Source organism: Talaromyces stipitatus, genomic scaffold, assembly GCF_000003125.1.
Source record: "Talaromyces stipitatus ATCC 10500 scf_1105507295523 genomic scaffold, whole genome shotgun sequence".
Classification (NCBI taxonomy): domain Eukaryota; kingdom Fungi; phylum Ascomycota; class Eurotiomycetes; order Eurotiales; family Trichocomaceae; genus Talaromyces; species Talaromyces stipitatus.
Genome location: NW_002990113.1, coordinates 3,191,986 through 3,219,493, shown reverse-complemented (window position 1 = coordinate 3,219,493; position 27,508 = coordinate 3,191,986). Strand labels below are relative to the sequence as shown.

At 45.7% G+C, this 27,508-nt stretch overlaps 7 protein-coding genes across 7 annotated transcripts, besides 2 other annotated features; 1 reads left to right on the top strand and 6 right to left on the bottom strand.

Annotated features, from left to right (window-relative positions):
• Window positions 1-297: 297 nt before the first annotated feature.
• TSTA_071060 (fungal specific transcription factor, putative) lies at window positions 298-4,177 on the bottom strand (the record flags this gene model as incomplete). Its single annotated transcript, XM_002341049.1, has 7 exons — window positions 298-835; window positions 1,204-1,872; window positions 2,002-3,061; window positions 3,120-3,298; window positions 3,363-3,885; window positions 3,947-4,013; window positions 4,079-4,177. 7 exons carry the CDS (start codon window positions 4,175-4,177, stop codon window positions 298-300), a joined length of 3,135 nt encoding a protein of 1,044 aa, XP_002341090.1.
• Window positions 4,178-8,115: 3,938 nt separating this feature from the next.
• Window positions 8,116-8,150: a sequence feature (AT_rich).
• A 2,103-nt stretch (window positions 8,151-10,253) lies between these two features.
• On the top strand, window positions 10,254-11,291 carry TSTA_071050 (aldehyde reductase I (ARI), putative; the record flags this gene model as incomplete). The annotated part of the gene is made up of 2 exons (XM_002341048.1): window positions 10,254-10,588; window positions 10,655-11,291. The coding sequence occupies 2 exons, from the start codon at window positions 10,254-10,256 to the stop codon at window positions 11,289-11,291; spliced, it is 972 nt and encodes a 323-aa protein (XP_002341089.1).
• A 221-nt stretch (window positions 11,292-11,512) lies between these two features.
• TSTA_071040 (pentafunctional AROM polypeptide, putative) lies at window positions 11,513-13,558 on the bottom strand (the record flags this gene model as incomplete). Its single annotated transcript, XM_002341047.1, has 2 exons — window positions 11,513-11,674; window positions 11,702-13,558. 2 exons carry the CDS (start codon window positions 13,556-13,558, stop codon window positions 11,513-11,515), a joined length of 2,019 nt encoding a protein of 672 aa, XP_002341088.1.
• A 957-nt stretch (window positions 13,559-14,515) lies between these two features.
• Window positions 14,516-18,906, bottom strand: TSTA_071030 (dDENN domain protein; the record flags this gene model as incomplete). Its single annotated transcript, XM_002341046.1, has 6 exons — window positions 14,516-15,400; window positions 15,462-15,716; window positions 15,776-17,129; window positions 17,177-17,236; window positions 17,291-18,201; window positions 18,258-18,906. The coding sequence occupies 6 exons, from the start codon at window positions 18,904-18,906 to the stop codon at window positions 15,261-15,263; spliced, it is 3,369 nt and encodes a 1,122-aa protein (XP_002341087.1). The 3' UTR covers window positions 14,516-15,260.
• Window positions 18,907-22,229: 3,323 nt separating this feature from the next.
• TSTA_071020 (DUF974 domain protein) lies at window positions 22,230-23,538 on the bottom strand (the record flags this gene model as incomplete). The annotated part of the gene is made up of 5 exons (XM_002341045.1): window positions 23,409-23,538; window positions 23,352-23,358; window positions 23,173-23,296; window positions 22,578-23,123; window positions 22,230-22,523 (listed from the first exon to the last, which is right to left on the bottom strand). The coding sequence occupies exons 1-5, from the start codon at window positions 23,473-23,475 to the stop codon at window positions 22,230-22,232; spliced, it is 1,038 nt and encodes a 345-aa protein (XP_002341086.1). The 5' UTR covers window positions 23,476-23,538.
• Window positions 23,539-23,863: 325 nt separating this feature from the next.
• Window positions 23,864-25,136, bottom strand: TSTA_071010 (RING finger domain protein (Znf1), putative; the record flags this gene model as incomplete). The annotated part of the gene is made up of 6 exons (XM_002341044.1): window positions 24,897-25,136; window positions 24,753-24,837; window positions 24,538-24,703; window positions 24,429-24,491; window positions 24,133-24,371; window positions 23,864-24,074 (listed from the first exon to the last, which is right to left on the bottom strand). Exons 1-6 carry the CDS (start codon window positions 25,075-25,077, stop codon window positions 23,864-23,866), a joined length of 945 nt encoding a protein of 314 aa, XP_002341085.1. The 5' UTR covers window positions 25,078-25,136.
• Window positions 25,137-25,415: 279 nt separating this feature from the next.
• On the bottom strand, window positions 25,416-27,154 carry TSTA_071000 (CHL4 family chromosome segregation protein, putative; the record flags this gene model as incomplete). Its single annotated transcript, XM_002341043.1, has 2 exons — window positions 25,416-25,713; window positions 25,739-27,154. 2 exons carry the CDS (start codon window positions 27,152-27,154, stop codon window positions 25,534-25,536), a joined length of 1,596 nt encoding a protein of 531 aa, XP_002341084.1. The 3' UTR covers window positions 25,416-25,533.
• Window positions 25,863-25,918: a microsatellite.
• Window positions 27,155-27,508: the final 354 nt, after the last annotated feature.

Below are 27,508 nucleotides of genomic sequence, written 5' to 3'. Positions count from 1 at the left end.
ACCATTATCTCTACTTTGATGATAATGAATGTTTCTTTGGAGTGAGGAACAATGGCCGATAAGAGAGGACAGAAGACCATATCACTATGGTTTGAACACAATTCTTGTATGAATATTTGACTGCTATCATGATTCGTGTTCTCGAATATCAACATCGCTATGATCAAATCATTAAACATTTCCGACCATCGTTTATTTTACAACGTCTGAGTAGTGAGTCCACATAATCCTCAAACATGAATATAACAAAAGAAAACCGACCGAATTAAAAAGAGGGAATAAATGGCCTCCGAGAAATCACGAATCTCCACCCTCTACACCCACACCAGCAGCTTTGAGCGCATCCATCCGCTGCTTATTCCTCTTCCCTATAATCCTCATCGTATTCTGCTTTTCAATGTCGGTCATTTTCTCCCAGTTCGATATCCGACTCATGGTACCATCTTGATTTACGACGATGGGACCAAGATGGTCTAGCGATACAGTCGAGCCTTGTCCACTAACATCTAATTTTTTATCTGCAGAATCGTATGTAGATGGTAACGCGAGTAGAGGGGATTTCTTTTCGCTGTTATTGGTGTTCTCGGGATTTGGAGGTTCGGTGGAAGCGATTGTTGGGGTCATGTTTGGAGCGGACGCTGACGATGACGATGACATGGAGGAGGTTGACGAAATAAATCGAAGTGTGGATGGACGCAACGACTTGGTCGTTTGTCGGAAGTAGTTTGCGAACATAAAATGATTTCGATATGAATTATCGTCACCCTGACTGGGCTCCGATTGGTAATAGTCTTCGAGCGGACACGATATCTCGAGAGTATTGCGGACAGAGCAGCTTGTCGTAGTCAGAGCAAGGAGAAGTAGAGATACGAGAATTGCAAGTGGAGTGATTGATGAACGCATGAAAGTAAATTTCCAGTAGTTGAGTGTACAGTTTCAAAGATTGAGGTTGAATTTAAGGGAGGACAATCACATGCCAAGACATGCATGGCGTGAAAGTTCTAGAAAGAGCTTAAAGCTTAAAACTACCTCGATCCTGAACTGACATCAGTACAGACATCAGATGATTTACAGACTCAGTTTCTCATCGAACTTTCGAAAAGGAAATAAGTGTTTACTCAAATATATACATGAAAATAGCCTTTTTGTAGAAAAAGCTTCATACTTGTCAACTCCCATATTTAGGATCTTCCATTTACAGACTGTTTTGATACCTCTCCACCAGTAGCAATCATCGCATCACTCCCTGCTTCCGTGCTGATATTCTCAATGGAATTGGGAGCATGAATACCAGAAGCCAACAAGAAATCAAGTTCACTTGGTCCGTCATCCTCCAAATGTTCATTCTCCGCCAACTGCTCCAATAGACTAAGGAAAGGATCCTTTTCGGAAGGCGGACCACTCTCGCTCATAGTGGCGTGGGAATCACTTGCTTGCGAGTGACCGCTTGGGGTTTGTGCGGTGTAGCCAGCTGGGTATGGGGTTCTGACTGGAGTTGCATGAGAAGCATCGAAGGGGAACGATGCATAGTGGAAATTTGAAGTAGGTGTGGGAGCTGTCACAGGAGGTAGGATTTCAGAGAGGAATGCGGATGGTGATAGCCCTAGCGTTGGTGAGAATGCAGGGAGTGCTCGCGGAATTTGTTGCGGCTGTGAGTGTTGCTGCAACTGTCGCTGATCTTGTTGTGCATTTGAGTATGATGATGTGGAATCATTGAAGTTATATGAATAGATGGCTGACTGTAATTGTTGAGATTGCGGTTGATGTGGAGTTTCAAATTGCGAACTGGGTAGTTCTACATGTTGTGGTAAGTGTGATTGATGGGAAGCGGACCTCATGCGGGAAAACTGCTGGTTGTGGAAGTTGTGTGAGCTGTTTGACGAAGGTGTAGGCATCGCTTGTGAGTTATAAAGGGAATTATTGTCGAAAGGCATCGGTAGCAACATGCTAACGGGAGAGCATTAGTTGGTAAGATCGGCAAGTATACAAAGAAACACCTACTTCTCGTTTCCACCGTCTGTAACCTCGTCGACAAGTCTAACGTGAGAGCTGTCTACCGATATTCCAAGGTAACGATCGTAAAAATCCTCCAGATGGAAGACAGGAGAATACCGCATCGGGTTGTTGGCTAGGTTTCTGACAAGTTCCGCATGACAGGTATAAACTGTCTGTAGCAATTCCCGTTGATGTTGAACACCCGCCCAACAATGTCGCAGCCAAGACATTTGTTGCATCTCTTTGGCAAGGTAGTCGGCGCTAGACGAGAAGACTTCACCCTCGAGTCCCTTGTAATATACGCCATGGACATGCACGGTGCCGGCAGTACACACACAGTGGCTGATAAAGGCGGGCCATTCGACCAATGAAGAGTTTCTTCCAAACTCAACAAGCTCAGCAATAGCATTCGAATGCAAGAAGCATAAATTGGTCGCTTCGATTTGCCATGACTGATGCTGTCCTGTCCCTCGAAGTTCCGCCAAATCGAGTGGTAAAAAGGGTCGGTATATCAGGCAGTGAATGAGATGGTATATAAGCTTGCTCAGAAACAGAGTTGTGCTTTCTGGATTCGTAAACAGCGATTCAACTGATACGAATATGTCCTGGACACCAGCTGCCCATAGATCCAATTCCTGACGAATCTTGGATAGATTCGACATCGAGTGCCAAGGAAAGTGAGAATCACCTTTCACACCACCCGTAGCCAGATAGCGGTTCGTGATTCCTAATATTCGAATGATATCAATAAGTAGAACAATTGCAGGTTGGCCCCTTCTGCGGGGATCGGCCGAGAGTTGAATATTGGGGCCAGCGTTATTGAATATTTCTCCCTCAACGGGAATATTGTGAGATGATGTGGATAAGGACCACGACGGTAACCGTAATAAGACTGAATCATTTGAAATCAGACATGGACGCCTTGAGCCGCACGTCACAAACCGATCCATCATGTAACATGTCCAGAATATCCGTCGTCTCGTTTCTTTTTCGGTATGCGAGAAATTGAGCTTAGACGAAGGCTCTCGGTAAAGATCAAGCGCGAGAATCATTGCGGAACAGCTTGCTAATCGCCATAAGTTAGTCAGCTCGCCAAGAAAGAGAGAATCTTGAAGCTGCCATACATATTGTCATGTATGTCTTCTTGCCTAATCCATAAGCAAAGAAGACCATAGATAGCAACAAGAGTGTTTGAAGTCCTTCGATGGTTGGATTATCGACGTCTATCTCTTGTCGTGCATTTAACGCATACTCCAGTCCTGTCCGTGTTGAGCCTTCCTGCCCTTCCGAAGATTGAGAGTATCTAAAAGCGTAATCAGTAAAACTCCATATCTCAATGTTTCATAGTGTCCATTGAAGAGATGTACCTAGTAGTTATAGCGTATATTGCCATCATCAAAGGCCCCGGTAACTGGCCCATGCGATGCCTTTGGCGTGTTGACGATTCCTCCAATATGTAGAACGGTTTTTCATGAAGACGAGTAAAGTACGTATCTAAGATGGCATCTGAAAGAAATCCACCATCTTGGCGATTTGTAACGTTTGCCTGTTGGCCATGCCGCAAACCGCTCATGGGATGGTCTCCAAAACCATTATCGTAGGCTGAGGCCAAAAGATCTGAACCGCGGCGATCCGAGTAGGGCAGCTGAGCTTGATCCTTTTGTTCCATAACTGAGAGGGAACTTTGATGTGAACATCCGGTTTCCTCTGCAGAGTTTGAAGGTCCAGCTGAAGTCTCCTTTCCTTTGCGCTTACTGGTAGATGGTGAGGTTTCGCCAGTAGAGCTGGCGGCGGTACTTTCTTCCTGCAATCTTCTCTCGAGGCCATCCACTCGTTTCAAAAGTGCTTCCAGAACATCTGTTTTTGGCCCTCGTTTCTTTGGGACAGCATCTTGACAAGGGACGTTAGTAACAATCGAATTCGGCTACTGATAAAATAGGGAAAGGTTTACCGTAAATACATGGACATTGAAAAACCTTACACGCCTCGCAGCTCGGACGTACGCGATTGCATTTAATCTAGATGATTTTTTGATCAGTCATATTTGCTTCTACGACTCCATCCCAGATGAAGAAAGACGTACTTTTCTTTTCCGGCATGATTTACAATTCATTGATTCACGCGGCTCGGTCGTGACCCGTCGAGGAGTGAGGCGATCGATACCGACCTGCGGGCGTGACATGGTTGCTGTAGACATTTGTAGCGATATCAATGACCTAGGACATATGGCGGCCGTCACCCGAGGGTTGTTGACATCGCCACATCAGGGTACGTAGCGGACCAGTGGACTTTGGATGCGCCTATAATTGACGCGGATTAAATTCGGCAAAGCCCAAGCTCCAGATTGATACCAAGTATGCCCGTGGAATTGTGATTTAAAATGGATATTCGGACTCTGAAGGTAAAATTTGTAGGCGAAAATTGAGAAAGAGTTGTCCGAAAGCTGCAATTGGGTGCCCCCACGGCCCTTCTGCGTATATAAAGCCGCGGAAGATTGCCGAAGTACACTGCTAATAGAATATTGGCGGTGTGAACAAAGGATCACCTAGTCGTCCTAAGGATTCAGAAGCATGGGAGCGGCAGAGAAGAACAGAATTGAGGTTTTTGTTTTTGTGAGGTACGGGGGTCGCGGATAAGGTTCTCCTCTCTCCCCGGGTTGATTCCGTGTTGGGGTTAGCGCTACTCGAGGGGTGAATGCGGGGAAAGAGTCTGGAGGAGTTCTTCTGTTCGTCTCTTCCCTTTAGTTTTGGTGTTGCTCATTAGCTTCTACCTAGTCGACGGCCAATTGCTCGGATGCAGTTCAGATTCAGATGACTGGCCCATACCCCTGATCCTTCATGCGGAGGATTTTGCTTTTTCTCAAGCAAGTTACACAGCAGGCCTGTTGTACTGTTGCTTGTCGTGTTTAGTTTTGACAAATATGCCTAACCGGTAAAAGAGACACGTCAAGGAGAACTCCTTTTGCTTCTAGTGTTACGCTCGAGGTTTATTTAACCTTTTAACAGAAGGAGTTCTACCGGAACGTTTGCCCATTAGAACCTGATCGACACATCCTTCTTTTCTTCTGCGGGTGGAGAAGATCATATTACAAGAGTCCAGGCCAGACACAAGACGGAAATGAGTACGGATCGATCCGACTCAAGTAGACCGGCTCGCAAACAATCACTAATTTAAACAGTCGCGTTTCTTCTTGCCTAAGTCACTTACTTTGAAACACTTCATATAAACAGGATTACACATTGTCTGACAGCTCCAGCGAGTATCTAGTGGTTAACCCTAACTTTCGGCAGATGACCCTCGCCGCGTATCCGCAGCCCGGATCATAATAACAAGGATTCGCACAGGCTACCTTGCGCGTCCATAAACAGAGCAGCAAATCAGGCTTTTTGTCTAAATTCTTCAAAAAGCTAATGCTGGGAAAGTGCGGGTTCCGATCGCCCGAAGCCATGGCACGTTTGTATACATCGTAAAGCAAAATTTGTTGTTGATAAAACGTCGCGGAAAGTCCCACCCTTGTACATTACTATCGTTGCGATGCTACCTAGATATCAAAAAGACATGTCGCTGTCTATTTTATCGAGGGGTTTGGCTACGACTAAGCATCAACAACCGAGTTTGCGGATCGAAATACCGAAATCCATTACACCCGCCTGTCCCTATCGGCTCTTGACATGCAATGCAACTCTACATCCATGAACCTAGTATCTTCGGGTCTTGGAAGCTAGGGCCTGTATATTATCCACCCAATGATCAGTGACGTCTTCCTAGGAAAGCTCATTTAAGGATAGACACTAATGTGAACTAGCCACCGAGGTCATGAGGTGCAATCTTTTAAGCGAGACTTGGTGAGACAAACAGGTAGGTGTCCAAGAATGTGAAGAATATGTTACTGATTATCCAGCACAATGCGATCTGTATTATATGGTTCTGCGAGCTATATAATCTATACTATGTCTGCTATATATATATTGTAGCAAATATACGCGACGGTCGAGTTCGACTTTGTCACACTCTAACCCATGATTGGCCATAAATGGATCGCCGATCTCTGTTGGGTGATTAATGAGTGCTCACTGGCCCTCTGTTGAGCACTTGATGTGTAGAAGTACCTAGATAACTGCTCACCGAGCCACGGGCATTACTCACCGAGCGGAACCTTTAGAATGTATTAGAATTCGGTTGAGACATTCTGTAACTTTCACAATCTGCTCGTCAGCCGCTCTGTGGGCTGACTGTGGGCTGCTTTACTAGGGCGGAAAGCTCCAGTTGAGTGACACCATTTAATAAGGATATTCATCTGCATGTCGTACATGAGACGAGATATCTGTTCGATCTTGGAAAGATGGGTGAGAAGAAAGTCTGGGAGAGATAGTAGATGAAGACAAGTGAGATGAAATTAGTAAGATGGTGATACGAAAATTATTATGTTCGTTTGTCTCTTCTATTTTGATATGTTCGTTGACTGCCAGGGCTCACTTATTATTTTATCTCACTTGTTCTGCTAACTTGAGTTTCTTCTTCATCCTCTTCTTCTCTTCGCTTTAGGCTAGCTCAGATCTCTCTTTCCACCTCCTCTAATAGTGTCTCGCTCCTCTCACAAAGTAAGAATAGAAACGCTGAATGGTAGGTTACCGAAATCAGTCTATTGTGTGTGGTACTACGAGGCTCAACTTTGAACCAACTCCCACATTGACGTGGACCCGTTCTAATGGGTTTGTCTTAGTGGTTCCGAGAGATGGTATGGTTTACCTGGGTTTGTGGATGAGTACAACTTCAAAGAGCACAGTTGGAATGTTGACGCTAGTAAACAACATTGAAGCTGTCCTCTCTCGCGACGAAAGGGACGATTAAGTAAATAACAGGGGGGAATATCCCATACAAATCTCTTGATATTACTATTACTACTCGACTCCGATGGATTGTGAGCCATTTCTCAATCCTGAGATTGATCTCCCTGGCTACTACTATGTACAAAGCTTCCGACAAATTTGATCAATACAACCAAATTGAACATAGTTATGGCCTAGCGTACCTAGCTACCTCTTCCGTCAATGCCGCCGCCAAAGCATCTCACTTCTGAAAACAATCAAAGAATGATCAAGTAGCCTTCGATAGCCTCAAGAGACTCAAAGATGAGTTCTTTCAATCCCCCCTCTTCTCAAAAGCATGCCTCTTGCGGGAACAAAGAGAGATCAAAATACAACCAGGAGAAACATTAGAAGGAAACTCAGGAGATAATACCATATGCAGCAGAGCTCGTCTGAACCATAAATAACAAAATCGGGCCTATGGATATTCTTGCAACTTGCGTCTTCCTTTAGCCTTGAGACAATCTCCTAACAGTATTACATGCAATGAACTTGTCTTTAGAGTTGTCAGAAATCCGATACTGTGCTTTGTTCAATGTCTCTTTTATTTTTCTTTCCTTGGTGGCGGCCATCATGATTGTAACAGTTTGGACCCATTTTATCATTTCTTTTCCCTAACACTGCGTTATCGTATAACTGCTATGTATTTTGTTCATGATGATGAAGTTCCAAATTCAAATAAGGGGGTTCTCTACCTGACTCATACCTGAAACATCTCGTATGATGTAAATAGCTTCTTTAACCTAGGAGGAAAATGGGAAAATAAAGAAATCCAGGTTTTGTTGCCTACAGGTGAGAAAGTTTGGAAGTTCAGTTCAACAAATCTATGGATAATGACTACATATACTGGACAATAGATAATAGGCTACCATAAAATGTAGGACATGCAGATGGAACTTGCTAATTTAATGTATAAATAAATGTCCTCCGTCATTCAGATCATATCAGAATTTTATCACACATAAGACCCAACATCTATTCCCTATACTATAAAGAAAAGCGTGCTAAGGCCTTGTTTTTATTCCATCTGACTAGGTAGCTGCAAGAGAAGACAGTTTGGTCTATAATACTTGCTTCAGGTACAGACATATGAACAAGACAGGTAGGTATGTTATTATTTCATGTCTCTTGATAATGTCTCACTACCTTGGTATACAGCAGAACCTGATTATAATGAAATAAAGGCCAATTTATATTCATACAGATCTTAGGCTGGATATCTCCAAGTTTGGTATGGAACTGAGGAGCACTCTAATTATTAATCTTAAAATATGATATTATATTATAGCGCCTTTCATCTCCAAATCAAACTCGCAACTGAATATATTAACTTCCAATGATCCAGAGAGACCTTCTGTTCATTATAGCTAGATCCTACTGTATACCTTAACATCTTTGGCCACCGTCCAATGTCCTTATTCTCTATGAAATGTTGTCTAATATATGATGATATTACAGTGCCCTCCATTTGAGCAAATGAGTATCTTTCCTGGTTGCACTTTCCTATTACACAGATCCCTGCTCCTACCTAGTTCCTACCGCTCAGCATATCTCATACAATCATTTACACTGCTAACCCAATACGCAGATTGGGAATGGCATAATCATATCCAAGTCACCGGGCAATCGCCGTCGAGGATGTTGACACTCGCTGGCCGTTTCGTGCCGGCTACCCTCGCCTCCTTTGCTTGCCCCTAGCATCACGGCCCATCGAAAACGAAGATGAGAATCCGATTTCGGAAGCCAATTTTGGACGACTGGGACAGCGCACAGTATCTCTCGATAGACGAAACCGAGCACTGGGATGGTTTCTTTAGTGTTGATACCCCGGAAGTAGTGTATCGGGGTTCATTCGTCCGGCTATTCTCAGGTAAGGAAGATGATATGAGTTTTTCCCATCATTTTACATTAATGTAGAGAGCTGAACTTATGATTGCTCAACCCAATATGGATTTCTTTTGGCTACCTCTATGCTCAAGACTTCGACAAAATCTTATCAATTCAACCAAATTGAACAGTATGGTCAGGCCTACCTCTTCCGTCAATGCATCTGCCAATTGGGCTTCGGAGGCTTGCACGGTCTTCTATAATAGTACGGAGCTTTACAGCCTTGCCGCGTCACCTAAGCTTCAAATCCGATTCACGTTGGTTTTTGTTTGTCAGTGGTATCGACGTATCTAAAGTCTGTCACCGTGTGGAAGTCAATCTACTTGAAGAAATTGCAGGACATTAGCATTCTTCAGGTCCTTGTATACTGATCCTAAGTACTAGCGTGTCCGGCATGAGACCAAGCTTTGTCTCGTGCAGCTTGGTGTGCGTAAGTTTCTAAAGTAGCTAATTGTCTACAATACTAAGCGACGATGGCCGTGGAGACCTGAGTTTCATGCTGATTTAAGTTTTCCTTCTTATCTTCAATTGTCCTCGACTAAGTAGTCTGTGCTTTTAGCTGACGTTCACTAATAAACATTAAACAACGGGTAAAACATATCAGGAAACTTATCTGATCCGAATGAGATTGTCCTAAGGGTGGATGTCTCAGTTTGACACATTGGTGGAGTTCTACTAGGCACTCTCTTAAACTTGTGAATCCCCACTTGTTTCAAGGTCATGCAAATACCTGAGTATCGAATGATCCCCCGGTCTCAAGAGTCAGGACAATCCGCGTCAACATCCGCGTAGGATCAAATGACGGATATAGGCGACAAGGTGACAAATACGGAATGGGAACTACTGTGTAAATACCTAGGTAGTGAATTGATTCCCCATCACCGTTTAGTACAATTTGATTACTTCGTCAAGTTCTGATTAACAACTCGAAGGCATGAGACGCTCATGGATATCATTTGCTGATTGACAATACAAGAACTACAAAAACTATGTGCAGGTTTGACATATTGAGCAACCTAGAAAGCTATTGACAATAGCTGCACCTCATTCTATCAGCTTATCCCTGATGGAAAACGAAGTCTGGGTAATTGTATGGCTCAGACTGCGTGGATATTCTAAGCAGACTTGGGAGGATGATCTGATTAGGGCTCGACTCACCCGCCAAGAGCAGTGATCGAAAATTGCCTATTTTAGTAATAACTTCAACACCACTAATCCGATATGAATCCCCCACCAACTTACAGATGTATGTAGAGACAAAAGCTGATGATCGATTATTCACTTTTCTCTGTTTGTTAGATCCATGAATCCGCCTCTGGTAATCGGAGCATCTCCGTAGACATACTTCCGGAAATCTTTCCGGTAGGAGATCCGATCCCTTCGCTTCTCCGGACATACAAATTCCCCCCCTTGATAAATAGAACATATCAAGCTTGTTCAAACTCTCAAGTGCATAACTTCTCCTCTTAGAAAAGGATCTAGTCCACTACCTAGGTATATACAATGTCCCTCCCAACGCACTTCACCCTCAACACAGGTGCCAAAATCCCCTCCGTGGGCTTTGGTACCTGGCAAGCCAAGCCCCTGGAAGTCGAACAAGCCGTCGAAGTAGCTCTGAAAAGTGGCTATCGACACATTGACTGCGCAGCCATCTACCTCAACGAGGTTGAAGTCGGAAACGGGATTCGGAAATCGGGCGTTCCAAGAGAAGAGATTTTCATTACTAGCAAGTTATGGAATAACGCGCATGAGCCGGAGGATGTTGAGCGTGCGCTGGATCAGACATTGAAGGATTTGGGAGTGGATTATTTGGATTTGTATCTTATGCATTGGCCTGTGTACGTTGTTTCTTATACAATCTACGCAGATGTCGTGGCTTGGATAACTAATGGTTACATGAGCAGTGCATTCAAAAGCGGCGACAAGTTCTTCCCCCTTGACAAAGACGGTATCTTCCAACTCACCAATACCGACGTCGGAACAACCTACAAAGCCATGGAAAAGCTCCTCTCAACTGGCAAAGTGCGTGCAATCGGTGTCTCGAATTTCAACATCAACCGTCTTGAAGATCTGCTTAGCAAAGTCGATGTAGTACCAGCTGTGAATCAGATTGAGGCTCATCCATACCTACAACAACGCGATCTGACCGAATATTGCAAAAGAAAGGGAATTCTTGTCCAGGCATACTCACCCTTGGGAAACAATCAAACCGGTGAACCGCGCACAGTCGACGATCCCGTAGTCCACGAGGTCGCGAAGCAAGTTTCTCTAAATCCAGGTGTCTTGTTGGTTAGTTGGGCAATTCAGCGTGGGACTCTGCCACTTCCCAAAAGCGTTACACCGTCTCGGATTGCAAGTAATCTAGGGGTTAAATATCTTCTCGAAGAAGATTATGCTAGACTATCAGGATTGGAGAGGCATAAGAGGTTCAATTTCCCGGCGAGATGGGGGACCGATATCTTCCACGAGATTGGTGAGGAGACTGCAAGGAAGATTGGGGATGCTGAAGGGCCGCGAAATCTGATCAAGTTCACTACCTGATTCTCGATGAGATAGTTATCTATTGTATAGAGCGTATTATCTGCATTGATGCTAGAATAAGAACCATTGAAATACTAATGGGAGGAAAAATTTCCAGGGGCAAAGTGCGGGGTAAGATATGGGGATGCGGGGCTTCTGATAAAGATCCTTATCTAACCCTTCTGCATGAGCGAACTAAATACCATTCCTTTAACCCTGTATTTGCGAGTAAACCTCTACTATCAATACAACCCATGTCCCGAGGCCATTTTCACAAAATCAAACGGCACATTCTGTCCAACAAGTAACCGCATCGTCTCCACGGTCGTCCAAGCATTCACATCATCAATCCCATAAGCCGTCCATCCAGCGCTAGTCGCTACCCCCAAAGGATCCCCTTTACGCTGTCCACTAGTCAGATCTAAGAATACCTTGCCACGTGTAGATGGCGGTGAAGCGCGGCCGTTACTTCGGTAATGGCGTAGCAAAGGCTGTACTAATAGAGATTTCTCTGGTGGTAAAGCCGAGACAATCACGAAGGGCTGTTCGACTAGTTTCACGGATTGAATAGATGTGAACGGTTCAAGGCCTGCTGCCAGTGGGCCCGAGGCTTTGAAGCCGACTGTGTATATAGTACCGACATCGAGACTGCGTAGCGCAAAGATGGCTGCTGCTGCATCACTTTGAGAACTAGATAAGATAATCACAGCTCGGCTACGGTATGCAGATGGAATGTAATCTCTAGTTAGTGTTGCACGGATACCTTTCCAGGTTGCGTTTTCGCCAATGAACTTGTGTTGGCCGTCTGAGCCGTTGACGGCTATGGTATCGATCAAGCCAATGGCACGAGCCGCATCGCTTTTTGTGGGTATATAAGAAGCAGAACTGGAGAGGGGCGGATTGACATATGCGCCGCCAAAATTAGGTTGCATAATAACTGACTCGATTGAGCCTCGTGGTCCACGGTCGATGCAGCTGAAATTATGCGGTAGACCAAGCTCGTTGAAGCATTTCTCCATAAACATTGATTGTGACGTCGACCGAAAAGACCCAATGGCATACATGTCTCGCTTCGGTAGTTGGCCCATGATATGTAGAGCACGATTGATCTCAGCCGCCGTCAATTGGCCGGGTGCAGCAATGATGGGCAGGAGAGGGTGTGTGATGGGTGAAAAGACTGTATTGAGAGCTCGTGATAGCTGGCCCTGCGGACCCATATTGACAGCAGATAGTAAAGGATACGAGTAATTAGCCTTGATCGTTGACCGGAAATATTCTAATTCGTAGTTTTCTTCAATCGTGTTCACCATCGCAATCATCTTGACAATATCAGCATAACGAGCACCTTCCTTGAACACCTGTTGCGCTTCTGGAGAGGTCCATTTCCATTTGCCCGAAAAGTCATGGAAGGCGGACATGAGGACACTATTACCGCGATGATCAGACAGATCTTTCCGAATCTCTTCTGGAAGCCACAATTCAACGTCTATATATTCGATACCCCATTGTATAGCGCGACGAAGATATCTATGGAACAGCTCTGGATCTTCCATGGGAAATTTCCCGTTTTCACGCACGCATCGAGTTGTAAAAATGATAGGTAGTTCTGTATGTTGTCGTAATAGCATCACTTGCTGCCCGACGTAATTGAGACTGGGAATTGAACTGCGGCTTCCATCGGACAATGGTTCCTCCAGAAGATCAACACGGAGCTCGATGGCGTCAGAACCAACGGATAAGATATCAAGGTTCGATAACGCCGCACGCACATCTGGAAATGTAGTAGATATGAGATTCGTTCGACGCTTGACAGCCAGATCTTCATGAGGACGTCGCTGTCCCAAAATCAACGACAAAAATCGGGTCAGATCCCTTCGAAAGAAGAGGTTTTGTGAGTATATAAACTCATAATGACAGCCTTCGGAGAGTCTGGCATCCGGAAAGGACCCATCGTCGACACAATGTGTATTGACAATTAACAGTCTTGAAAAATCATCAACCCGCATTTCTGGTGCAGTTTTCTCAAGATCACGATTTAAGATACCCACAACGACGGCGTCGCTACCTAGGACTACCCTTAAAAGTGTCGTGACCGTTGTCCAAGCTTTGCCTAGAACTTCTGCCACGACTTGAAGGATATTTTCCTGACCGATATCATAAACTATGACTACCGTTCGCTTGATAGGAGGTGACGCAGCTGGTGTGGGTTCATGGCTGCTTGTCAGAGTAATCCCAGAAGTCGGTGTTCGGAGGTCTTCTGTTATGGTGATAGAAGAAACAAGTGCCATTATTCTTTTCGTTCCGATCGTTCATGGGCTTATAACATCAAACGCTAGTCGTATTGAACAGTCTTCGACTGGACCATTGTTGATTGATATTAAAGGAAGATGTGTCGTAATTAGCCTGATCAGCCACAAGGTGTCGAGATGGAAATTGATCAGTAAAATCGGCAGGCAACGCTAACAAACAATAGATAATGACTCGAATTTATCCATACACAGTGTAACCAACGGATTAATTCAGGGTAGTAGTGTACTTCGGCTTATCAATACTACCATATCACTCTTCGGGGCGTCCTAACACAGCCACCACAGTGATAACGCACGTTTTCGAGCTATTAGAAAGAAAGGCCCATAGAAGCGTCTAATAGACAACCTCCCTGCTGGAAGATGAAAATATAATAGTTGCGCTGACTCGATATCGTCCAAGTGTATATCGTAGCACTAAGATGCGGACGCTGGAGGCAATTTTGCCCGCAATATTTGTCGGTGAATTTTCCGAAATCCGACTATAATTTCACTCTCGAACCGCACGGCGAGAAAGGAAAGTAGTATGTAGCAATAATGGGCTTTGCAAGAATAATATGATACAAACTCGGAACTCGGTAATTGCTTAGGCTGATCCCTCAAGTCGAAATCTGTTTTACTAAACCGGCAGAGCGATTAAACCCATAAGGCGATTGAAAAAAGTCGTCTCGTGTGCGTTTGTCGCAAGCTTGCAAGCTGCAGGTGTTTGGTTGTCCGTACTCTCTCTCAAAAGAGAAGTTGATGCAAGGATGAATTTCCCCGGGTTTTCCTCCGGAAGCTCCTCTTTTGCCATCCCCACCAATCGGGATGATTTCTTCCGCCAATCAGAGCAGATACTTCGTTTTTGATATTGAGGAATTGCCTGCTTGGGTATAGTTTTATCCTTTTCTGGAATATATCGTAGCAGAAGTTTTATGAAAACGATACTGGACACTTTGTCATATGGCTTGTACTCTTATGATTCTGTATGTAGGAATGATCTGAGACAGAAATCGTAAGTCTATTCTACATAGCAACCCATATTGACAGATCCCGTGGAATGGATTTCTGATGGACACGCCCTTTAATAACTCCGCCTTTTCCTTTTGTTTGTCCACAAATTATATAAGACAAGAGTAGAAAAAGTAATGACCAAGTAAACCAGAAAAAAAAAACATTTTGAACAAGGTATGTATCGCCACACGAAAACAAGAGGGAAAATTAAAAAGACCACTGCTTATTGTCGTACAGATATCAACTTGCTGGGTATTTTGTAATGCTTTTGGGAAATACAGAAAGTTAAAGGGAGAAAAAAGATGAGAACCTTCTATGAGAGAAGAGAAGGTGCGATCAAAATGAAAATTCGTGGCTCGTCATGCGAGGTCAAAAAAAATCAAGGTTGGGGTAAGGCCCAACAGAACTGTACATCTGTCTAACTCTGTTGAAGTGAGAGCAGGTCGTGGTGGTTGGGATGTGTACATCTCTATACGTGCACTATATGCGTACGTGGATGCGGTTTGTATGTACTATCACAGTTCGTCGACACTGAGTAAAATTCAGTTAAACGCCTGCAATCAGCCCGGTAAACGTCTTTTCGTGACGAGTTGAGAGCCTGGTGCACTCTTTTTCTATTCTGTCTGAGACACAGTCGCGTCGTTATGTGGCCTCAAACCGGTTCCGTGTCACAAGAACCGTGCATTGAACACTAAGGCGGAGAAATGGAAAGACCGTTCATCAGCTTCGGAAGTGGTTTCCTGCGAGCGTTGTTGGCAGTCTTGGAAACTCGCGGCACTCCTTGTACCATACGCGGCTCTTTCATGAAAGAGTAATCAAGTTTTGCGGGGGCTTCGGAGAGTCAGAAACATCAGAAAATTACACAATAATGGATATATGGATATGAACTCACCTCGCTTAATGAGTTCCGAATAATCCTCCGATATACCGTTCTGAACTCGACTTGTAGGTGGGAACGATGTTGCAGCTGCTGACCGCCACAGATGGTCTGATGTGTTGGAGAGAAAGTCGGTAGTCATGCGTCCAGAAAAGATAGAGGACCGGCCACGATTACGTTTTGAGAGAATTATCTCGTCGAATAAAGTAATCTTCGAATCTTTGGCGTTGGGTTCAGTTCTTTCGCGCTCGCTGATGAATTCATTGAAGCCTAAAATACTAGTCAGCTCTGTCTTCTAGTAGTGCATAGGACGTGGTTGATAGGCAAACCTTGTGTCTGTTGAAGAACAGTCATATACTCCGCATGCTCGTTTGGTAGGCTCCGCAGAAAAGCGTCCATGTTGAAAGAGTATATTAAGCCGGACTTCTTTTGCTCTTTTGAAGCTGGCTGGAGATATTTCTTGTACGTATACAGCAAACTGGCAAAGCAACGTACAAACGCCGCGCGGATTTGCTCAGGATAGAATGCAGCAGGACACACCAAGCAAATAAGTGGTGTGCACCTGCCGTGTACCTGCGTTTTGCATCCAGTACATCTGTAAATTTTCTCATCCGCTTTCTCGTCGCAGATTGAACAGATAACCTTGTCGTCACGTGGCTGGACCTGCAGACAATGGCCCTCAATCCAGCAGGTACTGTCTGTATTGAACACGGGTTGCGCCACAGCTTGAGGAACAATAGTAGACGCTGCAATCGTAGATGTGGCATAAACCGATGGCGCATACGTGGATCCACTTCCATAGTCGGTGTTGAGTGTCGTCACTGACAAATTCGAAGCGTGACCCAAAAAAGGTGCGCTTGGGCGCCGAGGTACGCCTCTCCTTTCCGCTCCAAAGGAAGAACTTCTACGAGAAGAAGTATCAAAATGGCCAGATCTCTTCTCCCTCAAGGAAGCTTGCAATGCCATGCCAGAGTCATTACGGGATACAGGTGTTCCAGGTAGAGGTGGAGGGAAGAACCCTGAAGTCGGCGAGCTAGTCCTGGGAGACGGTGGAGATCCTGTTTTTGAAGTTGAACTAGTGGTTGGACGTTCGTTGTTACCTCTCGACAGACCACGAGAGCTGGGGTATTCGTCTCGAGCGTGCAAAAAGACATTGTATATTGGTGCAGGCGCCGGTCTTGGGGTATATTCATTTCCAAAAGACGTCGAGTTAAGGCTCACGTAGCGAGCCAAGTGCGTAGATTGCGCCCGCAGAGTGAAGATGGATGGATTTTCAGTTGGGAACGAGTCGAAAGGAAACGATTCAATAGCATAGGCCGGAGGGCCAGGCCGAACACCGAATCTGTTATGATGCGGAGCAGCTAGTTGAAGGAGTGACAACAGTTTCTTGCGTTGGTGGCGCGGTAGCGGTGTGGGTTGCACATCGCTTTCAATCTTATCGGCATCAAGATCAACCAAAACAAAGTCTTCAGATGGCAGTTCCACTTTCTCGTATCGCCTCTCGATTCCCACAATATATGGGCACGGTGCTTCTAGTGCCTGGATAAGTCGAGCTGGTAGAACCGGAATCAAAACTCCTGACCATGTGAAGGGGAATAAAAGGTCGATCAAAGCTCTGGTTGCCAAATACAGCATAGACGTGTGAGACGATAAGAAAATGATCCGAGATTCGGATAGAGCGTACTAATTCAATTAGCACCAAGTCAGTATCAAAAATTCGGTAAGCTTACCTCGAAAAGGACAACAATATTCGATATGGAAAGCGAACGGAAAAGGGCGTATAAATCGGTCTGTATAAATGGATGAGCCAAAATATTTCGTAGGAATCGGCTTGAGGAACTTACATTACGAGAGCCTGGAAGCTCATTCGGCGCTTCTTTCCGAGCAAAAAGCCGTAACTCTCTTACCGACAGCTCGACCTGAGTTTTCGATGATATAGGGCTGAAAGCTTCCGTGCAAAGATTCATGACATATCGTTCCAGTGGTTGCCAGATACCCACTGTAGGCGAGCTCGCCGGAACTCTCAGTACGCCTCCATTGGTTCTAGGAACAGACACAGCCTTGAGCCACTCCTTCCAGAATGAGGTCATGGAAGCATTTTTGCCTAGAATACCATAAGCCCTAGGAATCCAGAAACCCGTATCATCGGTAAGACCCTCAATCTTGGATGCTGCGCCGTGTCGCACCGGTCGAAGCAGATCCGTCATTAGTCCGATCTTTTCCTCAACTGCACTAATATCATCTTCGAGACGCTCCCTTTCTGGAGATCCAGAGGGGATATTTGGGAGTTGAGCTAACAGTGTAGAGAGTTTAGCGCGTTCATCGGCCAACCGTCCACCCAAGCTAGCCGCCAATTCTCTTTCTTCATCGGTCATATTATCCTTGCGCCATTCCTCGCAACACTCTTCGAGTGCCTCTGCTGCCTTTTGACCTAGCGGAATCCATAAAATGATACACATGCCATGTAGTTTGCTGCCGTCCCCACCAGTCATTACAAAACCATGCCATGTTGACCGTGGTTTCTGATCCGAAGAAACGATATTGATATCATTGGGGAAAGCGAACATGGGTACAAAGTCGGGGAATGTGCCGCGTTGGGTTTGCTCATCAGGTATTCCCTTTGGTGGATATCGGTCCAATAGCACCGGCTCAAATCTTCGTTTCAACGGATGCATGGTCGGGGAGGTCTCTATCGGCTGGGGAACGGGTATAACGGAGTTGTAATTGCTCAATCGTCGGGAGGTACGGATGGAGGCTAGTATAGTTAGCAGCTGTGATATGTTGTTGGTATCTGCAGGTTGTTACACTTACCCTGTCGTGCAACCGATGGCTGTCTTTTCATACTATTCATGTCTCGAAAGGACATATGTCGTCGCACACTGCCAATACCTGACTTCAAGGGATTCGAAGATACTGGCCTGTCTTCTGAGACAATCTTCTGCACCTTAGGACGAGGTTTAGGAGGCTTCACATTGGGCGTGATAGCGCCAGCACTCAGACTCAAGTCGGACAAGAAGTTTTCTCTTTCCGAAGCAAACTTGAGCAACGCCTTGTCGAAATCAAAATCACCCAAACTCGATTCAGATGCTTCGGTCACTGTTGTCGGCATCGCGCGAATCGTCATACTACTACGATTGCTATTTGTACCAGAGGCCTTGGAGTCCACCGATCGGATCGACATACGGGCTTCATTGGATAATTTCGACAGTCGGTTGTACGAATTTCGTCTGCCGTTACCCCCGACATTGTTCGGTGTGCTGTCGGCATCTTCTTCCAGCTCTGCGTCCTCCTCAATGGTATCAGACACCGCAGGCCCCGGCGTGCTTTCTCTGTTGGACATATATTCATTGCGTAGCTTCCAGTAGGTATCTTCAATTTCCTTGCCGTCCACACCAGCAATCCAAAAGTAGTCGGCGAGCGGGCCGGAGGATTCTACCGCGTTATTGGTCGCTAAAGGCATTCTTCTGGTGGAAGGCGATATCGCCGGCGTGCGCTCATTTGCTTGTCAGTCGGACAAATGCTGGAGGTTGCTGGCAACCTCCGAACTCGTAGCAACGAGGGGTGTTCGTTTAGCTTTTTATATGGAGCTGAGCGTGGGTCAGTACGATGATAGCAGCTCAAGATAATGGTCACTGTAATGATATGTGCTGTTAATGCGGAGAAAGATTCAATTGCTGGCCCAGAAAAATTGTCAAGCAGAGTCGATGACAACATATCATTGCACAAGTCGGCTTCTCTCGACGAATTGCTTAATAAAGCGAGGAAAGACAGTGAGATACATTAGGCGGGAGGGGGGTGGGCCGGAAAGAGTTGTTGCGGGGGGGGATTTTTTGGGACAAATGGAAGAAGGAAAAAAGGTCATGACGAACCAGTACTTTTTTTGCTGGTCGGTGTCCACCGAATGATCCGTTCCAAAGTTCCGAAAAATAATGGAAAGTCAGCAGCAAATATCGTAGATATGGAGGAGGTTGCAGAACGAGAGAGGCCGACAGAAAAAGATCGGAGAGGGCGGTGGTGTGTCTCTTGCCGTCCGTCGTAAGAAAATTAGCAGCCTGAGGACACAATCCCGCCCACACTTCAAAGTTCGTAGCGTGGCCGCCAGATGCAGGAACTTTTCCCCTTTTCTCCTCCGTCCTCACGTTCTGTTCAGAATAGACTGTTTCAGCATTTTCCAGACCGATATTCTATTTTTACTTGCTGTTTCAGAGATTGCTTCTTTGGTCATGCAACATGCGATCAACAGGATACTAGTCGTGAGTCATGACATTGGGAACACGACTTAGTCGCTTAATTAATTGCCTCGATCTTTTTTTCATCGTACTACACAGGAAAGTACACCGCATGGGCTCCCTGAGGCCGATGTGGAGAAAGGTCGCCTGCAATCCTCGGATCGCTAGAATGACTACATAGCGTGAAGTAGACTCCGGCACTCTTTTTACGCACGTACAGACAGGGTACGTAGTGATTGCCCGGTGTCAGGGAAGCTCCGCAAAATCAGACTGCGTCCCTGAGACGGGTGATATCAGCTTAAAGCCTTAGATACTGTGACTGATTCGCTTGTGCTGTTCGGACCAGGCCCAGAACGAGACCTGATGCATACCATTGTTTTAGTGACCTCCAGTCGGTAAGCCGATACGATAAAATACGCAGATATCCAACAAGAGACGCCAAAGAGAGTCTAGATACGTACTAAAATACGTACGATGGTCGTACTCCGTCTCGAAAGATAGAGATAACAGCGCAGCTCCGTTTCTGGGAAGGATCGGTGGTTCAAATCCACCAATCAGGGCTCGCCCAAGTCGCTGTTTGTGGTAAAAGCGGAGCAAGAAAGTGTTGGATCTAGCCCCAAAAGAGCTCTAGTGGGCCAAGACGAACTGCTCTGCTTAGTAGCTAACTTATCCCGGAATAGTGTTGCGGGCCTGTGGGCCCCCGAGCCCAAGCCACAAACGCCGCTGGTGTGGATCGGATTGACAAGTGATTCGTCAGGTCTCTTTCGCTTACTGGGGAGAACCTTGCAAGTCGTATCGAAGGATGTGACACTCGTCGTCTTCGAAAGGAAGAGCCAATGCAGAAATCATGTCCGAGGACGCACTGGCCTTGAGAAATTGATATGCGGAGCATGCTTCCCTACGGAGCCCCGTTCGTATGATGATCGGGGGTTTGGTTGCAGATCTGTTGCTCGCAAGTCATTATGATTGGCAAGTGATATCGGTATTTGATCAAGGGTCTGCACTTGACTATCGTACTCCGTACTCCGTACAATAATAATGGTATTATTGACATATTGTACATTGTGGTCGAGCTTGGACGTGTCTCTCTCATCGGGATGCAAAACAGGAGGTCGCCATGTCTCTTAGAGGTCTCGCCGCTGATCCGCAGTGCTAACACCTAGACTCTCGCGCCGAGACATTCTGAGAACTAGTCAAACTAAGTGTTGTCGTTAGATTGAAACGTTTTCGGCGACCTGCGTACATGCATATTTCGAAGCGAAATCACTTCAATTTTGTTGACGGATAGGTACATGTTGGTATGGTGCTACATACTATTTCAAAGCGCTAGGGCTGACGTGGCCCCTAACAAAGTTCCAGACTAGACGTTTATAGTCACGTGAGTTCAGTTCCAAGCCCAACACTACGTAGTCCTGTTAAGTTAGTTCTTAATATTTGGTATTATTGATAAACATCCGACAAGCTGTCGTATGCGCTCCATTTGCCCATAAACTTATTCCAATGTCGAAGAGCTGTTGTCCACGGCCGCTACACACCCGCCTATTACCGCTACCAACTCGACCGTGCTCCGGACAATAAATCTACACGCATAATCCCCGCCTATTTGGCACATTGGTCTTGTGGTCGAGGACGAGAACCTGGACGGCACTGTTGTGTGCTCTTATTCAGGGAGGTGCGATTGTGCCGCGGGTAAAAGAAGGGAAGTCGATTCGGGGGGATGTGGGGTTCTTCGTGTTGACTGTTGTGGTGGCTTTAACTTCTTGGTATGGTATACCTTGAAAGTCGTTGAAAATCAGGCAAGCAAGGACATATTGTGCATGTCTACGGGGTACGATGTCATGAATTCAGTGTACGCCACAGAGGATCCGCATTGTCTGTACTCCGTACGTCGATCGAGTCGGTCAAGAATCACCCCAATTCGCGCTGATAAGTAATGATCAGCGCGAATATTCAGATCACGGTTGAAACTGAGTCACCGATCGAGCCACGGTTTGAGAAAAGCATAAAATACTAAACTTAAAACTTATCTGCGATTACGATCGTCATTATTACCGTCGGATTCCGAGGTCTGTTTCATACCTAACTTATACCCTAGCCCTCGGGTTTCCATGAACTTTCGATCGTGATATACGAGCTCCGTACCCATGGAATGCAAGATACGCACTGAGCAGATTCCAGACTCGATCTGTTTGAATGCGTCTCAGGATATATCCTCCAGGCTATCTGATTGGACAGAAATCATTTAAAGTTCCTTGGGCAACCGTGAATTGCGGGTCAGTGTGACCGTCGGTCGGGCTCAGCCGAACCAATCATATATGCTCGACTTCTCTGGTGAACATTCTTCTATGGCTCTGATAGACAAGTATGTGTAGCTGCATAGAAGAGTATATTTGTACTATATAGGAACAAAGTCGTTAGTTCATAATGGGTGTGATACGTCTAGTGGTATCGTACTACCCTTCGACACACAGGACAATTATCATATTTCGCGGCATAACCACCGACCTAGTCAGTGACAAGTCTATCTATAATATCCCTCCAGTAAACAAAAAATCTACCGCTTCTTAGTCATCAAATTCCCCGTCGTCAAAAACCCTCTATCCCCCATCGCGCTCCTCCACTCAATCGAAAGCTGTCCTAGGATAGCTCGTCCATCCCTTTTCAATTCCTTTTGCAAATTCTCCAATCCATCGTGTTGACCGACTTCTTGCTCGACCAAGAACGCTACTTGTAGAATATCCCGGGGATTCATTGTTGGTTGTTCCGATGTGCTGCTAGAAGGGAAATGGTGTATGTCCCAGTTGAGGCTTTGGGATTTGAAGGGCGGTTTTGCATTTAAAATCGTTTTCTGTATTGAATTGCATTAGTACTCTCATTTCGTGCTGATTCCAGATAGACGCACCTCAATAACAACCGACCCATCCCCCACATTCTCCAACTGCGCTTCCAAAGCAAACCTCAAAAGACGCGTCTTCCCATACGGTCCCAGAGATTTATTCTCCACTTCCGCGGGCACCAATTCAGACGCCTTTGTGCGCACACTCAGACACGGCTGCGCGATAAATTGATACAGCTTGCGGAACGTCCTGACTCTACCGCTACTCGCAGTAGTAGCATTGGCATCAGCTAGTAACGTCTCGGTATAACTAACGCTCACAGCCAGGATGTGATTCCCTTCTTCTTTGAGATCGAATTGAACAATTTTTTGTAATGATTGGCCATAGTCTAGCCCTTTGCCCGGTTTTGGTAGTGTCTCATCTTGATGTTCGTCTTCGCCTGGTTTCAGATCCAGAGGGAAAACTTGAGATGGTGTTTGCATCTCAGCCAGGATCCGGACGGATGTGACCTTTTTCGTGCTATCTGTCTCTGGTAGTTCATTATTGGCGCATAGGGAACAGGCGAATGTTTCTCCCACGTATGCTGATCCGAACGCTGGGGGAAGAGTAACCTGTGCAGGTTAGACCGGACCCAAGCTGAAAAACCGGGGCAAGACGAACATTGGGACTGAGGATAAAGTGAGGATCAAAGTCATTGCTGGGATAGGCGAGGGACGCCTTTGACGATATCCTCGTGTCTTCCCGTGGTAGTGGATATTGATATGATAGTGAGGGTCGTGATAATCTGAAGACATAAGACAAAGCCATACTATAATCTAAGTTCCCTAAGAAGAACTCACCGTAAAACTGCGTATAGTCAGTCAATAGTCCGAATATGCAGTATCAGCGATACTTACCTTTTAATGATACTGAATGAGGTTCCTTGGGCCCGTCAGCTCCGGAATGAGCACGTGGCCGTGCCATTTAGTCGGTCGTTAGAGATAGTTGTGTCGGATGCAAATACCAATAATATATCGGTCAAAACATCTATTAACCAGAGCAGAGAATATTGCATTTCATAGCAACAAAAAGGTAAGGATGATTAGGTCCGAATTAGCCAACAGCTAGTCAAATACGGGGAACGATTAGTGGGGCCTGGCCTAGCCTTAGACGTCCGCCCGTCGCAGCTAGGGATATGCTCCATGCCAGATACTTAGAGAGGAATATTAGAATGCAAATTATTGATTACACAAGATACTCTTGGTGAATCCGATATCACTACTGGATAAAACCGAACATCCCTCCCATCTAACGCCTTCCCATCCAGATTCTAAGCAGACGAAAACTAACTAGCTTATCAATAATCATCATCCTAATCATCATCAAAGTAATACGAAGACCGTCCACGCCGCCGGCCAAGATGACGATCAACCCAGTACCTGTGATAAGTCGAATAGTCGCGATGTCCAGACAGGCCAACGGCACTCGCAACGTTCATGTACCCATCTTCACCGTACTCGGCTCTGCTCATAAGTGAGTTTCTGTCCAGTGTGGCTCCTGGATCAGTAGACCACTCCGTTCGACTAGAAAATACATTATTAGCTAATCTCCAGATATGAGTAAGAAAGTGAACCGACTCACCATAAAACACAACGAACCCCCCGATCACGAGTAGTAGCAGTCCACTGATCGAAACAGGTTTTGTGGATGTTATTCCCACAGCTCCTTTTACACCAGACTATCTTCTCCTTGTCAGGTTCAAATTCCATGAAACAGATTGGGCAATCGCCTTCGATTGGCTTGCGTTTTCCCGAAGCATCGGTGTCGGTATGCGCTTCTTCGGTTTCTATAGGGGCTTTGTCGTACATTTCACGGAGTTCCTGTACCTCGTATTAGAGTCTAGACTATATCCAATGCGAATGGAGGACAAAACTTACACTAGAGAGAAACGCCAATTGATATCTAAGCTCGTCGTGGGCTTTCAACACGTTCACGAGAACCTAACAAGTCAGTAAACGAAATGTATCGGACTGTAGTCTGACATACATAGATAATATGCTTGCACTGATTCCCCTTCAATGCATCGGGACATGTACACCGAGGCTCATGCGTGATAGTCACCGTATAAATATTCCCAGTTGTGCCCACGATATCCACGTTCTCTTCCGTAATGTCCGCCGTCTCCGTCCGATTGCGTGAAATCACAAACATCCTATGAAAGTAATCGCATTAGCTTAAACTCTCCAGCCTTCAGAGCTGACCAACATGCCGTTGTGTAGTCGCCCGATACAATTTCTCCAAATAGCTTTTCGGCGGATTCGCCCTGAACCTCCTCTTCCTCCGCTCCTCAACGTATAGACTCGACTGGCTTGAGCGAGGAGTTGTTGGTTTTTTCCTACTCTTACTATTGGGCGATATGGGTGGTATTGTGTATGGTTCAGGTGAATCGCGCGTCAAATCGATCACTCCATTGGGCGAATGCGACTGCGACTGCGCGTGTAGTTGAGCGCGACGCTTTTTCGGACTGCTGTCTTGCTCATCTTCGAGAGAACGCTTTTTGGGGTTGTAGTATGCGTTTGAAAGCATTAGTGGAGGTATGACTGCTTCTTATTCTTGTCGTTGAAGCAGATCGTGGTTTTGCTTGTAGGTAGAAAAGTCGTTCGTGGTTCGCGCGGAGTTTGGGTATGGAAAGAGAAGGTGGCAATTGTTTGTTCAGGGACGATCCGCCACTTATAAGGAGAGATCTATCGGTTATTTTTTCTGGGAACTCCCGATAAAAAAAATATCGACAAGCAGAATTATCTATGAGATTGAGATTGGAAGTGAACAAAGGCAAAACACAATTAACATAAGCGGAGTAGTGTGTTGAAACAATCTTATCGGCATATTGCAGCTCGAGCCAATCATGTTGCTGTTTCGTAGGGCAAGATGCTGCATTCGTGACTTTGGAACACGATCAGTAACATATAGTAGTCAAGCTATTAACTCAATGATAGACAATTGTGTCGACCTTGAGATATATCATGTTCTATCTCTGAACTTTCAGGGATCTTTTGCCCGGGTATATATTGTCCAAATTAAACTAACCAACAGACCCAACCATATCAACACCATACACCATTGCTCAAACCCAGGCCAGGATATATCATGCAGAAGCGACGAAACAAGTATAGCAGTCTTGCCCTGGTAATTCCAGTTACCTTGATAATCCGACCCGTCTCCCTCGTCGCATTACAGCTGTACTCACGCCCTCCTCACCAGTCATCCACGAAGGCATGCGATTAGGATCTACAACACCCAATTCCGCCAATTTTCGAAATCCCGCGATGACATTGTTGCCTGTGAAAGAGAGGGACATGGTGTGTGTACTGTCGTCATCATCTGAACCTTCCTCATTGGCATTAGTCTCATCATTATCATCATCATCTAGATGGTCGAGAAGACGAATGTCTAACCGGTTGAGAGTTGCTTGAGAAGACGAAGTTCCTGAAGTTCCGAATCGAGATAATACAGCTAATTTGCGTCTTTTTGTCGCAGGAGATGATATCGATCCATTACTTGGACTGATTCCTTTCCGGTTTAAATCTTGTTGGTCTGTTGCATTCTCCTTATCTTCGCTTGCGCTACCTGCGGTCTGATAGTCCTGCGGAACTACCGTAGTAGGCTGTCGCGGATCAACAGGAGTACCTTCAAAAACTGCATCACCAAATATACTGAACGCGCCATTGGCCTCGTTTGTTCTGCCAGCCCCGCGAAGCGCAAGCATCGTTTCGAGGCTTTTGGCGGTTAATGAAGTTGCTTCTAATGTATATCGCTCGTTTTGCTTTGATAGAGCTTTTGGGAGTGCGTCTCGAACAATTCCTCGTAGAGTTCGAGGGTCGTTCATGAGAACAGCAGACTGGGAGGGGCCGGTTTTGCTGCCTGTCAATGCCGACATGGACGTATAGATATAGGGACTGCTGTCGGGAAACGCAATGTATAGTATTCTTGCAGCATCTAGATACGTCCCCGGCCCCTGTCGGGGTTGATGATATGGAGAGTCGGTGATGAATAATCGCAAATAGATCAATGGGTATGATTTCGATCGTGCCAGATGATAATGAGCCTTCACCAACGGCGAGATTTCCCGCTGTAGATTCGACAAGAACGTCGCAGCATGGAGTCGCGGAAGAGTAGCCAAAAGATCCCCGTCTTCTTCCTTTTCAGCTAACTGTCGCTTCTTATCCACCAACCCTAGACGAAATGCAGACCATGTTTGCGCTCGTGGATGATCTTCTAGATGTTGAATATCGACCATTGCGAGCTGGCCGAGAGCAATTCCATGTCGCCAGTCGCCTTCTAGTACTCGATCAATGACTTCTCTTTTCCCGCCCTTTCTTTGTCTTAGCTCTTCATATGCCTCACGGATTTCTTCCACGCTACTGGCCGCTGGATACGGAGACTCGTCTTGATCGTTGAGACCGTCATTATCATTCGAGTTTTCGAGAAACGGCGGATATAATTCAACGATTTTCGGCGAGAGCCATACCGCAACAAGGTTTAGCAGCGATTGTCGCGATAACCGGCCAAAAGCTTTCACTAAGGAAGGTGTATTGCTTGGGATTCTGAGATTGTTCGGCAGACTGGACGTGGTAGGAGCGCGAAGTGTTCTTTTTTTTGCCATGCTGTTGCAAACTCTAGTTTCGAGACCTAGCGTTTGTATTCGAGAGAGACATCTTATTTTTCAGATGTCGTCTTGTCTTGATTGCTAGTGGTTGCCCAAAACAACCCGCGACGCGCTCGATGCCAAGACGCGATAAACATGAGATCACGTGATGATAATATGGTAGTTTCCGCGGAATTGATAAGGTTCCCCAAGGAAAATATCGGAAGCTCTGTACGGAGTACGGAGTACGGAGATCGTTGATTGATAATCAAGGAGGGGAAGATCGAATTCAGCATGGCGCACAGGTCGCAGTTTATTTTCATTGCTCTAGCCTCTAGTCCTAAAGACATACCACCACGAGGCAGATCTGTT